The sequence below is a fragment of the Prionailurus bengalensis genome, chromosome C2 (assembly GCF_016509475.1).
Source record: "Prionailurus bengalensis isolate Pbe53 chromosome C2, Fcat_Pben_1.1_paternal_pri, whole genome shotgun sequence".
NCBI classification, from domain to species: Eukaryota; Metazoa; Chordata; class Mammalia; order Carnivora; family Felidae; genus Prionailurus; species Prionailurus bengalensis.
The window spans coordinates 131121301-131136560 of record NC_057350.1 but is presented as its reverse complement, the minus strand read 5'-3'; the positions used below and the strand labels follow the sequence as shown (position 1 = coordinate 131136560).

The 15260-nt window shown below is 36.3% G+C and overlaps 1 protein-coding gene across 1 annotated transcript in view; it reads right to left on the bottom strand.

Annotated features, from left to right (window-relative positions):
• Window positions 1-15260, bottom strand: part of ACAD11 (acyl-CoA dehydrogenase family member 11) — an 88112-nt gene that overhangs the window by 867 nt on the left and 71985 nt on the right. Inside the window, 4 exon segments of the mRNA XM_043595393.1 lie at window positions 215-324; window positions 1283-1399; window positions 12049-12203; window positions 13694-13765. Coding sequence (XP_043451328.1) covers window positions 215-324; window positions 1283-1399; window positions 12049-12203; window positions 13694-13765 — 454 coding nt within the window.

The following is a 15260-nucleotide window of genomic DNA, read 5'->3' as shown; positions in this document are numbered from 1 at the left end:
CTATGCCATTTCCTCGCTAGTGCCCCAATGTGCCCAGTGAAATAATTGTGATCCTAAGAGCAACCATTGATTGCACCTATATTACCTCATTTAGCTTTGAACTATACTTTTAGTGTCTGTATTTTCTTCTTAAACAGTGTCGAGGCAGCTAGAGATTTCTAGTCCCATTCCAAGCCTGCCAGATGAAGACGATTACTAAGTGACATCTACTCACATGGTAGCCAGAGGGTAGTCCTGGGAAACACCTGCGCCTCCACACACTTGGATCGCCCGGTCAATAATTTTGCAGATGGCCCGAGGGGCAGCCACTTTAATCATTGCAATCTGCATAAGCAAGATATAAGAAGGTTTCTCTCTTCGACAATATACAATGTGGCAGAATTTTATATAATCTGTATTTTCTTTGTGAAATGAGACAAGGGAACTTTCCCATATTAATTCATCACTGAAACAGGATCTTTGTTGGCATCCATCAAAGAGATCCGTTGTAATGCCACTAATGGCCATATTGCAATCAATACATTCTGGAATGAGAGATCTTTTCCAAATCATATTTTATTATTTATAACTTGATTGTTTCCAAAAGGATTTAAGGCAGCTGATAAATCACATTCATCACCTTAGGGATCATAAAAAAGAATTCAAGGGGCACCTGCTTGGCTCAGAGCATGCAACTCTTAATCTCAGGGTTGTGAGTTCAAGCCCCATGTTGGGTGTGGAGCCTACTTAAAAAAAAAAAAAAAAGTCGAAAAAAAAAAATTCAAGAGCCTTCACTAATGAGTTCTCAATTTTATTGGCTTTTAGAATTAAACGATCACGTTCTTACTCCATGTAAGCCAGAAACATAAAGCAGGGAATGAAAGGAGTCTCTTATGAAACATTCACTATGTGGTAGCAAAGTGCTACACATTCTATGTCATCTTTGCCACTCTTTGCTAAACCCTAGCCCACAGGCAGAAAGATCAGATACTTTGCCCAAGGCCACATGGCTAGCAGAAAGTGACATACTGTGTACAATTCCAAGTCTGTGTAGTCTAGCATTTCCCTCTTCCTTGTTGCATCTCAAGAATACTGAAGATATTCTGCACCCTGAAAATCATTCCCTAAAACAGGCAAGTGAAAGGAAAACTAGCAAGTGACCTGTATCTATAATCTTGAAAACCAAAATCACATGGAAACTTCCAATATTCTGAGTGCCATCAGGGTACCACGAAACCTGAAATGACCAGTGGGTGAAAGAAACGGAAGAAGCCTTGGCAGATGGTGGTCCAAGGGGCCTCACCTCCTTCTTAGCACCAGTGCTGCCTACAGTGTCAATGCTGTGGGCGGCTTTCAGGGTCAACAAACGTATCTTCTCAATGGCAATGCGGCTTTTAGCAATCCAGTGAGCCACAACCTCCTGCAGGGGGGAGCAAAGGGCAACAAAAAGGAGGAGTGGCTAAGTTGTGAGTCCACATCCAATAGAACTTTGTAGTTTGGTAAAATACTCCAGGCTATTGACTGTTCCCAAGCCTTACTCTATTTTTATTTTATTTTTAATTTTTTTAAAATTTACATCCAAATTAGCATATAGTACAACAATGATTTCAGGAGTAGATTCCTTAATGCCTTTTACCCACTTAGCCCATCCCCTCCCACAACCTGTTTGTTCTTCATATTTAAGAGTCTCTTAGGTTTTGTCCCCTTCCCTGTTTTTATATTTTTGTTTCCCTTCCATTATTTTTTAATGGAAGAGTTGACTTACTTGATATATACCAGGCAACCACATACTTGTGGAATGCTACAATTAACATTGTTAGATTTTAGAAAGAAATTTTATTTGCTCAGAAAAATAATTTATTTTGGATATCTTGATGTCTAAAGTCAAGATGGCTGAATTGAGCAACCATCTTATTGCCAAAACATTCCTCACTGGCCCTCCTGAATGCTAATCTCATAATCTCATTGACACTTGGATAATGTCTGATGGTGGACCAGATTATAATCGAGATAATTCCCAGGACAATTTCAGTGTGGGGAAGGTGCAATAATAGTCCTTGGTTGTGTTGTTATTTAGTAACAATGACCTTTACCTTTGGTGAACAGTTCTATCAGTTGTACCCCACCTATAGATTGGTGTAGCCACAATCAAGATCTAGAACAATTCCATCTCCCCTTAAAGCCAATGCCCTTCTTTAGTCACACCTTCCCCAACCCCTAAACTCTCACAACCACTGATCAGTTATTCTAGTTTCTCAGTTATTATAGTTTTGGCTTTTTCAGAATGTCATACAAATGGAATCATGTAGCATGTATTCTTTAGAGACTGGCTACTTTGATTCCGCATAATGCTTTTGAGTGTCATTGACCAAGTTCTGTGTACCAACTGTTCATTCCTTTTTATGAATGAGTAGTATTCCATTGCAGGGATGTACCGGTTTGTTTAACCATTCACCTGCTGACGGATATTTGGGTGGTTTCTAGTTTTTGGTGATTATTAGCAGAGCTTCTATAACCATGTGCATACAGGTTTTTGTAAGACTATACTTTGCATTTTTTAAAGCAGATGTAGAGAATGGAATTATTAGATCATCTGGTAAATGCTTATAGGAAGCTGTCAGTTTTCCAGACCAGCTGTACCATTTTGCATTCCCACCAACAGTTAATAGTTCCAACTGCTCTCAAAACCATCAGCACTTTTTTTTTTTTAACATTAGTCATTTTAACAGTGAGCAGAGCTCTTACATGGTAGTTTAAGTTTGCATTTCTCTAGGACTAATAATGTGGATCACCTCTTGATGTGCTTATTTGCCATCTATATATCTGCTTTGATGGCATGTCCATGTCATTTGCCCACTTCTAACATTGGATTGTTTTCTTACTGCTGTTTATTCTTTATTAAGTTCTTTATTAAGGATACAAGTCAGTTGTCAGATGGGCAGTTTGCAAATATCTTCTCCCAGTCTGTAGCATTTTCATTTTCTTAATAGTAACTTTTCAAAGGACAAATGTGATTAATTTAAATGATGTCCAATTTGTCAATTTTTTTCTCTTATGGTTGCTCTTTTGGTGCATGTCTAAAAACATTTTGCCTAATCCCAGGACACAAAGGTTTTTTTTTTTTTTTTTTTTTTTTAAATAGAAGTGTTCTAGTTTTAACTTTTACATTTAGATCGATAATATATTTAAATTTTATGTGAGGTATGAGCTTTAGGACAAGGTTCATTTTTTTTTTTTGCCTATAAATGTTCAACCTTTCCAATAACATTTACTGTAAAGATTAACCTTTCCCCATGAACTACCTTTGCACCTATATAAAAAATCATTTGACCCATATTTTTATGAGATTATTTCTGAACTCAGTTCTGTTCCAAAGATCTATGTGTCTTTCCCCCTGCTAATACCACACAGTCATGGTTGTTGTAGTTTACAGTAAGTTTTTAGATCAGGTAGTGACCGTATTCCTCCAACTTTCTTCTTCTTTTTCAAATTGTTTTGGTTAGTTTAGTTTCTTTGCATTTTGTATAATTTTTAGGACCAGTTGCTGATATCTACAAAAAAAGTCCTGCTGGGATTCAGATTAGGATTACATTAAATCTATAGATCAATTTGAAGACAGCTGACGTCTGTACTATTAGTTTAACAGTGCATGGACACAATATTTCTCTATATTTAGGTTTCCTTTGATTTCTTTTATCAATTTTATAATTTTTAGCATTTGTTAGATCTGTGTTTTAAAAGTCTATTGTAAATAGTATTTTTTGAATTTCAGTTTCTAGTTCATTCCAGTTGTTCAAAAAATGGATTTTATGTGTTGATCTTATATCTCATGACTTTGCTCAACACAGTTCTAGGAAGGTTGTTTTGTTTGGTAGATCCCTTGGGATTTTCTAATAATCATGTTGTTTGTGAATATGGGCAGTTTTACCTCTTTGTTTCCCTTAACTGTATGCTTTTTTTTTTTTTTTTTTTTTTTGGACTCACTGCATTGGCTAGGACTTCCTCTATGATGATAAATATGAGTAGTGAGAGTAAACATCCTTGCTTTGTTCCCAATCTTGGGGGAAAAGCATTTAGTCTTCCATCATTAATTTTTCAGATGCTCTGCACTGGGCTGAATAAATTCCTTTCTATTCCTAGTTTGCTGAGAGTTTACATCATGAATACATGCTGAATTTTGTCAAGTGCTTTTCTGGATCAGTTGACATGATTATGTGCTTTTTATTTTTCAGGCTAACATGGCAGATTACAATAATTTTTTTCTTAGGAATTGAGTATGAATCAGCCTTGCATTCCTGGGATAAACCTTACTTGGTTGTGGTATACTATTCTTTTTATATATTGCTGGACTTTATTTCCTAATAGGTTTTTGCATCTATATTAGTCTAGTTTGTTCTTATCTGGTTTTGGATTAGGGCAATTCTGGCCTCAAAATGAGTTGGCAAGTGTCCTCTGCTTCTACTTTCTGGAAAAGACTGCAGAGAATTGGTGTTATTTCTTCTTTACATGTTTAGTAGCATTTACCAGTGATAACATCTGGGCCTGATGATTTCTTATTTCAGCAGAGTTTAAACTATGAATTCAACTGCTTTACTAGTTGCAGAATACTATGGTTATCTATCTTACCTTCAGTGAGTTTCAGTAGTTTATGGCTTTTGAGAACTCAGTCAAGTTGTTTATGTGCTCTGCACACATGCCTCAGTGTGTGGATACACTCAGAAACACTACAGATAAATCAAAATGGAATTCTAAAAATGCTAACTTAATCTAAAGGAATCAGGAAAAAGAAAACAGAAATGAAAAACAGAACAAACACAAAACAAAAAAATTAAATGGCAGACTTAAGACAAAGACTGATAGAGTGGATTGAAAAACATGACCCACCTAAATGCCATCTAGAAGAAATTCACTTCAAATATAATGATATAAGCAAGATGAAAGCAAAAATAAGAATAAAAAATATATAGTATAGAAACAATCAAATGAAAGTAGAAACAGCTATATTAATATCATGTAAGGCAGACTCTGAACAAAGAAAATCACCAAAGACGTAGAGGGTTATTATACAATGATAAAAGGGCAAATTGTAAATGTATATGCATCAAACAGTGGAGCTGCTGAATATGTATATATAAAACAAAAACCTGATAGAAACCAAAGGAGCAGTAAACCAATCCACAATCCTTGTTGGAGACTTTAACACCCCTCTCTCAACTACTGAGAACAACTAGACAGAAAATCCGCAAGAATATACAGCAATTTAACAACACTACCAAGCAATGTTCCACCCAACAACAGAGTACACATTCTTTTCAAGTGTCCTCAAACATATAATAAGATAAACCATATCCTGAGCCATAAAACAAATCTCAACAAATCTGAAAGAAATGGAATAATACAGACTTTGTTTATAACCACAATGGGATCAAACTAGAAATTAAGAACAGAGGAACAGGAAAATCTCCAAACGCTGGAAACTAAGTAACATACCTTTAAATAATTCATGTGTTAAAGAAGAGTCTCAAAGGAAATTGAAAAAGACACTGAGCTGAATTGACATGAAAACACAATATATCACAATCTGTGGGACACAGGTAAAGCAGCACTGAGGGAAATTTATAGCACTAAAAACATATATTAGAAAAGAGGAAAAGTCTCAAATTAATAATCCATGCTATGGCCTCAAGAACCAAAATAAAAGAGCAAAATAAATCCAAAGAAAGCAAAAGAAAGTATATAATAAAGAGCAGAAATCAGTAAAATTGAAAAAAAAGAGAAAATCAATAAAACAAAGATCCTGTTAATGTTAAACCCTAATATAACAATTATATTGGATAGTTTTATGTATTAATAATATATTTTATATTCTTTGAAAAGATCATTAAGAGCAACAGGCCTCTAACAAGACTGACAAAGGAAAAAGTAGGCACAAATTACCAATGTCAGGAATGAAACGGGGGATATGTCACTAAAGACCCTGCAGACATCAATAGGGTAACAAGAGAATATTATGAACATCTCTAAACAACAAACTTGACAGCTTAGATAAAATGGACCGCTTCTTCAAAAAACACAACCACCCACAATTCATTCAATATAAAACAGATAAATTGAATAGCCCTATAACTATTAAGGAAATCAATCTTCAAAAAAGCTACCTCCCGGACCCAAATCTCCAGGCCCAATGGGTTCATTAGAGAACTCTTACCAAATGTTTAAAGATGAATTAACACCAATCGAGACAATCTCTTCCAGAAAATAAAAGAGATGGGAAAACTTCCCACATCACTTTGTAAACACAGTATTATCCTAATATCAAAATCAGATAAAGACAGTACAAAAACAAAACAAAAAACTACTGACCAATATCCCTCACAACATTCAGAAATCCTTAACAAAACATTAGCAAGTAGAATTCAGCAATATATAAAAAAGAATTATACACCATGACAAAGTTGGGATTATTTCAAGGATGCAAAGCTGGTTCAGTATTTGAAAATCAATTAATGCACTCTACCATCTTAAAAAGGCTAAAGCAGAAAAATCACATGATCATATAAATCAATGCAGAAAAATCATTTCACAAAATTCCATTCATTCATGATAAAAGATAAAAATCCTCAGAAAACTAATTACAGAGGGGAACTCAATGAAGAATATCTAAAAAAAAAAAAAAAAAAACCTATGGCTTGGAGCGCCTGGGTGGCTCAGTCGGTTAAGCATCCCGCTTTGGCTCAGGTCATGAAGCGGTCCGTGGGTTAGAGCCCCGCCTTGGGCTCTGTGCTGCCAGCTCGGAGCCTGAAGCCTGCTTCGAATTCTGTGTCTCCCTCTCTCTCTGACCCTCCCCTACTCGTGCTCTGTCTCTCTCTCTGTCAAAAATGAACATTAAAAAAACCTATAGCTAACATTATTACTTAATGTTCCCCTAAGATTGAGAATAAGGCAAGGATATACACTCTCCTTTCTTATTCAATAAAGTGTTAGAGGTTCTAGCCAGTGATATTAAGCCAGAAAAGGAAATAAAATATATACGTATCTGAAAGGAAGAATTAAAACTTTCTCGTACTTGGAGATGACACCATGGTCTACAAAAAAACAAACAAAAAACCCACCCAATCTACAAAACTAATAAGTGAGTTTGGAAAGGTCACTGAATTTTAAGATAAACATACACAAATCAATTATATTTATATATACCATTAATGGACACCAAAATTAAAAGCACAATATCATTTATAATCACTCAAAAAACTAAAATACTTAGATGTAAATATAACAAAATGTATAGGATTTGTATGCTAAAAGCTACATGTAGATGATAGCAAGAATCAAAGAAAAGCTAAATAAAGTGGAGAGACATACTGTGTTCACAGATTAGAAGACACAACATAATAAAGATGTCATTTCTTCCTAAACTGATATATAGGTTTAACACAATTCCTATCAAAATCTCAGGAGGATTTTTTGAAGCCATAGACAAGATTATTCTAAGTTCATATGGAAAGGCAAAGGAACTAGAATTTTGAAGAGAATAAAGTGAGATGAATTAGCCATCCTGATTTTAAGATTAATTATGTAACTATGTAATCAAGACTGCATGGTATTGGCAGAGGGGCAGACATAGATAAAAGAATACACCAGAGAACCAGAAATAGACCCACACAAATATGCCTAATTTTTGAGAATGATGTAAAACAATTCCATTAAGGAAAGCTAGCCTTTTCAACAAATGGCGCTGAGCACATGGACATCCATAGGCAAAGAAATAAACCTTGACCTAATTCTCATATACCTTATACAAAAATTAACTCAAAATAGATTGCAGACTCATAGAAAAAAATTATAGAAGAAAATCGTCAGGTTCTAGGGCAAGGCAAAGTGTTCCTAGACTTGAGACTAAAAACACGATCCATAAAAGGAAAACTGACAAATTAGAGCTCATCAGAATGAAACAATTTTGGTCTGTGAAAGACCCTGTTAAGGGGATGAAAAGATAAGCTACAGAGACAGAGAAAATATTTGCAAGTCAATATTTAGCAATGGAATTAGCTAGAAAATATGAAGAACTCTCCAAATTCAGCAATTAAAAAGCAAAACACACACACACAAAATCCAGGAAAAGCATGAGCATAAGACATGAATCAACGAGGATATAAGATGGAAAATAGTCACATGAAAGATGTTCAAACATGACTAGCCATTAGGAAAATATAAAAACCACAATGAGTTATTACTATAAACCTATTGGATGGCTAAAAGAAAATTAAAAACAAAACAGTGACAACACCATATGCTGGTGGGGATGTGGAAAAACTGGATCATTACTACACAGCTGGTGAAAATGAAAAACAGTATAGTCACTCTGGAAAAGAGTTTGCTGGTTTTTTTTAAAAACGAAACATGCTACTACCACATGACCCAGAATTCTTGGGAATTAATCCCAGAGAAAGAAAAGACTTATGTTCACACAAACACCTGTACATGAATGTTTATAGCTGCTTTAATTGTATCAGCCACAGACGGGAAACAACCCAGATGTGCCTCATCAGGTAAACAGCTAAACTGTGAGAATCCATACCAAAGAATACTACCCAGACATAAAAAGGAACCAACTATTGGGGCGCCTGGGTGGCTCAGTCGGTTGAGCGTCGGACTTCAGCTCAGGTCGTGATCTCACAATCCATGAGTTCGAGCCCCATGTCGGGCTCTGTGCTGACAGCTCAGAGCCTGGAGCCTGATTCAGATTCTGTGTCTCCCTCTCTCTCTGAACCTCCCACATTCATGCTCTCTCTCTGTGTCTCAAAAATCAATAAAGGTTAAAAAAATAAAAAAAAAAAAAAGGAACCAACTATTGATACACATAACCTGGATGAATCTCCAAGAATTATGCAGAGTGAAAAAAAACCAACCCCAAAAGTTTATATATGATTCCATTCTTGAAATGATAGAATTATAAAAATGAATAAGAGATTAAAGGTTGTCAGGGGTTAATGAGGAGGTGAGGATAAGAAATGAGGAAGTGGGTATGGCCATGAAAGGACAAGATGAGGGATCCTTATGGCAATGTAAATTTTTTTTTAAGTTATTTACAGAGAGCGCGCACAGAGGGGCAGAGAGAGAATCCCAAGAAGGATCCACACTGTCAGTACAGAGCTTGATGTGGGGCTTGAACTCATGAACTGTGAGATCATGGCCAGAGCCAAGATCAAGAGTTGGATTCTCAACCGACTAAGCCACGCAGGTGCCCCAATGATGGAAATGTTCTAGATCTGGACTATATCAATGACAATATCCTGGTTCTGACTTTGTAGTCTAGTTTGGCAAGATGTTACCATTGGGGGAAACTTAGGAAAGGGAATAAGGGATCTCTCTGTATTATTTCTTACATCTGTATGTGAATCTATGATGACCTCAAAATAAAAATTTTAATTAAAAAAAGTTGGTACTTGTTTCTTAATTGTCTTAGTAAGTTTTCTCCATTGGTAAAAACTTCGAAGAGAAGTGGGAGGTAAGTGGAGAATAGGGGGACCAAAACTTATCATAAATCCCACAAGCAAGCAAACATTGAGAATTCAGCACTGAAACTCAGTAGACAATAACAAATGCTTCTGGTTAACCGTATGGGTTTTTGTTGTTGTTCCCAATCCTAGTCATAGAACTGCTGTTTACAGTAGAGAACCATATTTGTCAAGTTTGACCAGCAGCCAATTACAGTACAATTATTAGAGCCACGTTAACCTTCCACAGTCATTTTTATGCTTGGTTATGTTTGTGCTAGTACATTTCTTAAACAGTGGCTATTTGATCAGTTTCCCTAAAACAGAGATGTTCAATATGGTAGCTGCTACTAACTACATGTGGCTATGAGCATTTGAAATATGCCTAGTCTGACTTGAGATGCATTACAAGTGTGAAATCTACAACCAATTTAGAAAAATGGGTATTTTTTTAAAAAGAAAGTAAAATATCTTATTAATAATACTTTTATATTTCATGTTGAAATGATAACATTTTGGATATAGTGAGTTAAATAAGATATATTACAAATATCAGTTTCTTCTGTTTCTTTTTACTTTTAAAAAATGTAGTTGATAGAAAATTTTAAATTACATTTGTGTGTCACCAGTATATTTCTATCGGATGACTCCCTAGAGGTTGAAACCAGGCTCTGCATTAACAATTTCAAACAAGGCCCAGTGGTGAGTATATTTTTGATGGCTGTAAAGCTGGGTGATTATAACTTCATGAACAGACTACAAATACATTTATTTCTTAGCTTTGGAATAAAGGAAAGTGTTCTCAGCTGGGTCTCTATAGACCCTAGATTTGCTTAAAAGCATTAAGTGGAAAGAAACTGAGTGCTCTAAGGAGTTGTCAGATTTATTTACTAAAACAGAATTTTGATACAGAACTTTTTGCTTTAGTGCCTGGAATAATTTAGAAGGCAGCTGGAAAGAATCTCCAAATTCATGGAAATGGAATGTTACTTTCATAAATTGAAAAAAAATCTGGCTCAGATTTTTGTTTATGATATGCCTCCACATCTCTTTTGCTTCTGCCAGATTATTTTCTTTGTGCCAAGTGCAAGAAGTTTCCAGTGAAGGGAGGCATATTTTTGAAAAGCTGGGGCTTGTTCTGCTTGATACATTAACTTACAAAAAGCAGGAGGGAAATCTCCCTCTGATACAGTGTTAAAAACATCTCTCATGAAACTTAAGCAGAGTGCTTTTATGTGTTTAAGAGGTCTGTGGGGCAACCTCTCTGTGCCCGCCCTTCATCCTGCTCCGGGGTTTGGGTGGCAATCTTGAAAAGAGAAAAGTGTATGTAGGAAGTGATATTGATGCCACGAGCAACTCTTTAGCTCATACACAGAGCAGAGCAGCACGGAGTTGTATCCACAACCCCAAAAGTTCATACCTTACTTTCTCCTACAGTGTCCATCCAACAGCTGAACCCTTGCCCTCACCATATATTAAAAGGGTTCCCCACAGATTACTCCCAGGTGTGTACCATAAGATAGGCTGTATTTTCCCATAAAACTGTGTTACAACTAAATTACAGATATGCTGAATAATATCACAAAAATCAAACATAGCCTACAGGAATTTAAAATAAAAAATATACTACGAAATTTTAAAAGATGCTCACAAATGTACTTGACAAGGGGACCAAAGTACTAAAACACACGTGTCCAGCAAACACAAACACAATTCTACCACCCCACTAAACCGTTAGCATCGTAAGTACTGAATATGTAAAAAATAATTTTTCTTGCCTTAAAAGTTACAAGGGCTTTTGGGAGATGACTTGAATATCCCACTTCTCTTATAAAGTTTTCCAAGGAAGTTGGAATGACAGCTTCTTTTCCCTCTTGATAAATATTCTCTAATTCTGACTATACTGCTCACATGTAACTATATTGTTTACTCTGCTTTGTAAACAACAGACTTAGCAGTACATAATTTATAGTTGGGAATTCAAAAAATCATGAACATCCCACCAAATACTGATCCCATTTCTACTTGCAGTTTTCCAGTGACAGGGAACTCACTTCCTAGACTTCCTAGGAGTTCGGAATCTAGAAGTGGGGGCAAGGATGCTAAGGATAAGGGATATGGAGGAGAACAAAGAAAGGCAAAGAATGGCAGTCCATTCCATTTTTTGATCTCTCTCCTTTTACTGAGCTTTAGGTTATTTTCCTATATTTCCTCACGTACTCCCTCCAGAAAGCCAAAGAACAAGGCCAATCCTTCTTCTTTATGACAGCCTTCTCTACAGAGAAGTGCTAATGTACCAGGTTCTCTAGAGAGCAAGAATCTGAGAAAGTAGAAGGAATTGTCCATACTGTTTGCACTGAGGTGTTGAAGCACTTTAGGAATTATTTAATCTTTCACAAAGCTAAAGATCTCCATCAGACTATATTTACGTACAGACATAAATATACTTTATGGGGGAAAAACCCATCTTATTTATGTAGAGGAGATCTCTCTATGACCAAGTAATGCTATTTTGTTTCAAGGTCAGTAGCGCACGGGGCTACAATAAACTCAAGTAAGTAATCATCCTTACATGTGAAAACAGTTTCTTGTTAAAGGCCACCCTTTTTGTTGCCCGTTCACACATGATCTGCAAAGCACGTTCTGCCAGACCTACTATTCTCATACAGTGGTGGATTCTACCAGGTCCAAGGCGGCCTTGGGCGATTTCAAATCCCCTGCCTACACCTATAAGAAAGAAAGAAGAACATGAAAGTGACCACAGCCATTTACTTTGTTATTTAAATAAATGCTGAGAAAATGATGAACTTCCCTCAATGAAAATGGCATTCTGATAGGAGAAAAGTCAGTTCTGTAATAATGTTCATTATTTGTAGAACTTTTTTTTTGTGGGGAGAGGGGGACAAGAAAATCTTTTTTTTTTTTGTTTTTAATTTAAATCCAAGTTAGTTAACATATAGTGTAGTATTGGTTTCAGTAGAATTTAGTAGTTTGTCACTTACATATAACAGCCAGTGCTCATCCCAACAAGTGCCCTCCTTAACGCCCATCACCCATTTGGCCCATACTCCCACCCTTCTCCCTGCCAACTGTCAGTTTGTTTTCTGTATTTAAGAGAAGAGTCTCTTATGGCTTGCCTCCCTTTTTCTTTTTTAATTTTTCCTTCCTTTCCCCTATGTTCATTTGTTGTGTTTCTTAAATTCCACCTATGAGTGAAATCATATGATACTTGTCTTTCTTTGCCTTACTTCATTAGCATAATACACTCTAGTTCCATCCATGTTGTTGTAAATGTTGAGATTTCATTCTTTTTGATTGCTGAGTAATAATCCACTGTATATAGGTACAACATCTTCTTTACCCATTCATCAGTCGATGGACATTTGGGTTCTTTTCATAATTTGGCTATTATTGATAGTGCTGCTATAAACATTGGGGTGCATGTGCCCCTCTGATCTCTATGTTTTTTAAACCACAATCATTAAACATTTTAATCCAATTTAAGAATGTCTCCTGAGTACCAACTATGCATATGCTGTTTTATAAATGCTGTAATGGTTACAAAGGTAAATAAGAAACAGTCCCTTCACTAGGAGTTCGGAATCTAGAAGCGGGGGCAAGGATGCTAAGGATAAGGGATATGGAGGAGAACAAAGAAAGGCAAAGGAAAGAGAGCTTGTATCCTCAGGACTCGGCAGGCAGCAGGGGTTTATTGAGTGGATGGGGTGAAGAACACAAAAACCTTTCTGAAAGAGGTACCACTTGAGATGTTCTGTGAAGGTTGGGTAGGATTCCAATAAGCAAGAGGGTCAAGTCATTCCAGGTATTCAGTATGCAAAGTTACTTATGATTCTAATGTGTTTGTATGTAAGACTTAAATTCAGAAAGTACTGTGAGGTTTTCTTAAAACAAGTAGAGGCCTGAAGATCATATTTTAGGAAACAGTGTGTCGCTCTGAATTGTGTATTTTTTGTATTTAGCTAGGTTTTCAATTAATGTGATATATAAAACCATATCAAACACTTAAATAAAACATTATTCCATGTAAGAAAATCCACCAAATGGAAAAATGTTCTCTTACAAATGGGGTAAGAGGGAAAGGTATCTAGGAGGGAAAAATACCTAAATTAAGGTAGACTTCATATCTTTTCCAGATTTAGACCTGAAAATATTTTAGTACACAGTACTGGAGAATCATTTTTCCAAAGTTATCTCACCTAATATTATATTGGTGGCAGGAACTCGTACTTGATTAAAATGGATCTCAAAATGTCCTCCATGTAAATAATCTATAAAATAGAAAATATAATTTTGAAGATCAAAATGGGTTGACCAAAAAATACTCGTATGTAATTAATAATTACTCAAAAGAAGTCCAAGTTAAAAGCCTCATATGTCACAGATATTCCTAGGTAGATCTTGAACTCTGAACGCCTAGCACCCTAGAACCCAGAAAACTCAACTGTTCCACTTCGAAGAGATTTTAGAAATCATTTGATCCAGAGGTTTTCAAACTCATTCTCTGAAGTTGTAGAGTTACTAGAAGGGAAGGCATTTTCATACATCCAATCAGATCATTGTTGTTTGATTATTGCTTCTTTTCTGAGACTTTTTTTATGTATGGCCTTCCACAGAAAATTATGCTTGGGAAAAAAAAAAAGCTTCCAATAGTTCAAAAGTCGAAAGTGAGTAATGTGATTCAGGTTTCTTATTTTACCATTGTGTAAACCAATGCCTGGACATGCAAAGCGCCTGCTCAAAGGGACAGAACAGGCTCAGCACAGATTGGGCCTTGAGGTATGTGTTCTCCCAGTCCAGGCTTGTTCACTATGTGTTTGCCTCTGGGAAATGCTGGCATTTGACAGAGAATGGGAACACATTCACACTCTTGTCTACGTCACACCGCCCACCCTTCCTTACTGCCTCCCCATCCCCTGGTTCTGGAGATAATCTCAGGCTAACTCCACACCCTTTTCCTGTCAGAATAGACATTAACAATCAACCATCTCTACAATTGTTTCTTTTGGCCTTGGGCATGGGGAGTTGGAGAGGTGCTGGTGAATTTGTCTCATTGCAAATTCAAACACAGGCTCTGAAGTGGAGGTTATTTCCAGGCAACCTAAATTATAAATCCATTTTGGGGGGTCTTCAGGCTATTGCTCTGCAACCCAACAAATTCCCATTCACAATTTGCTCCAGTGAACTTGTTCATCACCTTCTTGCAAACGACACTTAATCTGTGGGTGCATCCTATGGAAGGTGATGCCAAATGTTCTCTAAAACTCTAAGTCTTTCATCTGCTACTTGAACATTTTTATTAGCCATATTCAACAATAAAGAGAAAGCCAGGGTCACCACAGAGCATGAGGTTCAATAAACTTTTCCATAGCATTTATTACCTGCTAAGTTGCTATAATTTACTTATTTACATGTTTGTAGTTATCACCTGTCTCTTTCCCCTATCATGTAAGCTCTATGAGGTCAGAGATCCTAACCTATTGTGCTCACTAATGTATTCTAAGCACCTAGAACAGTGGTCAGCCCTCAATAAATACTTGCTGAGTGAATTACCTGAGCAGCAAGGCAACAACGAACATGAGCTTGAGCTGGGTGGCCAGAAACAAAAGTATCCTTGCTTCTTAGAAATTCCACCCAAGCACAGAAGAATGGAAAAGTTTTGCATTCAAATCAATCAAAACTCATTGCTTATTTTTCAAAGTACATGTTAGGGGTGCCTGGGTGGCTCAGTCGATTAAGCATCCGACTTTGGCTCTGGTCATGATC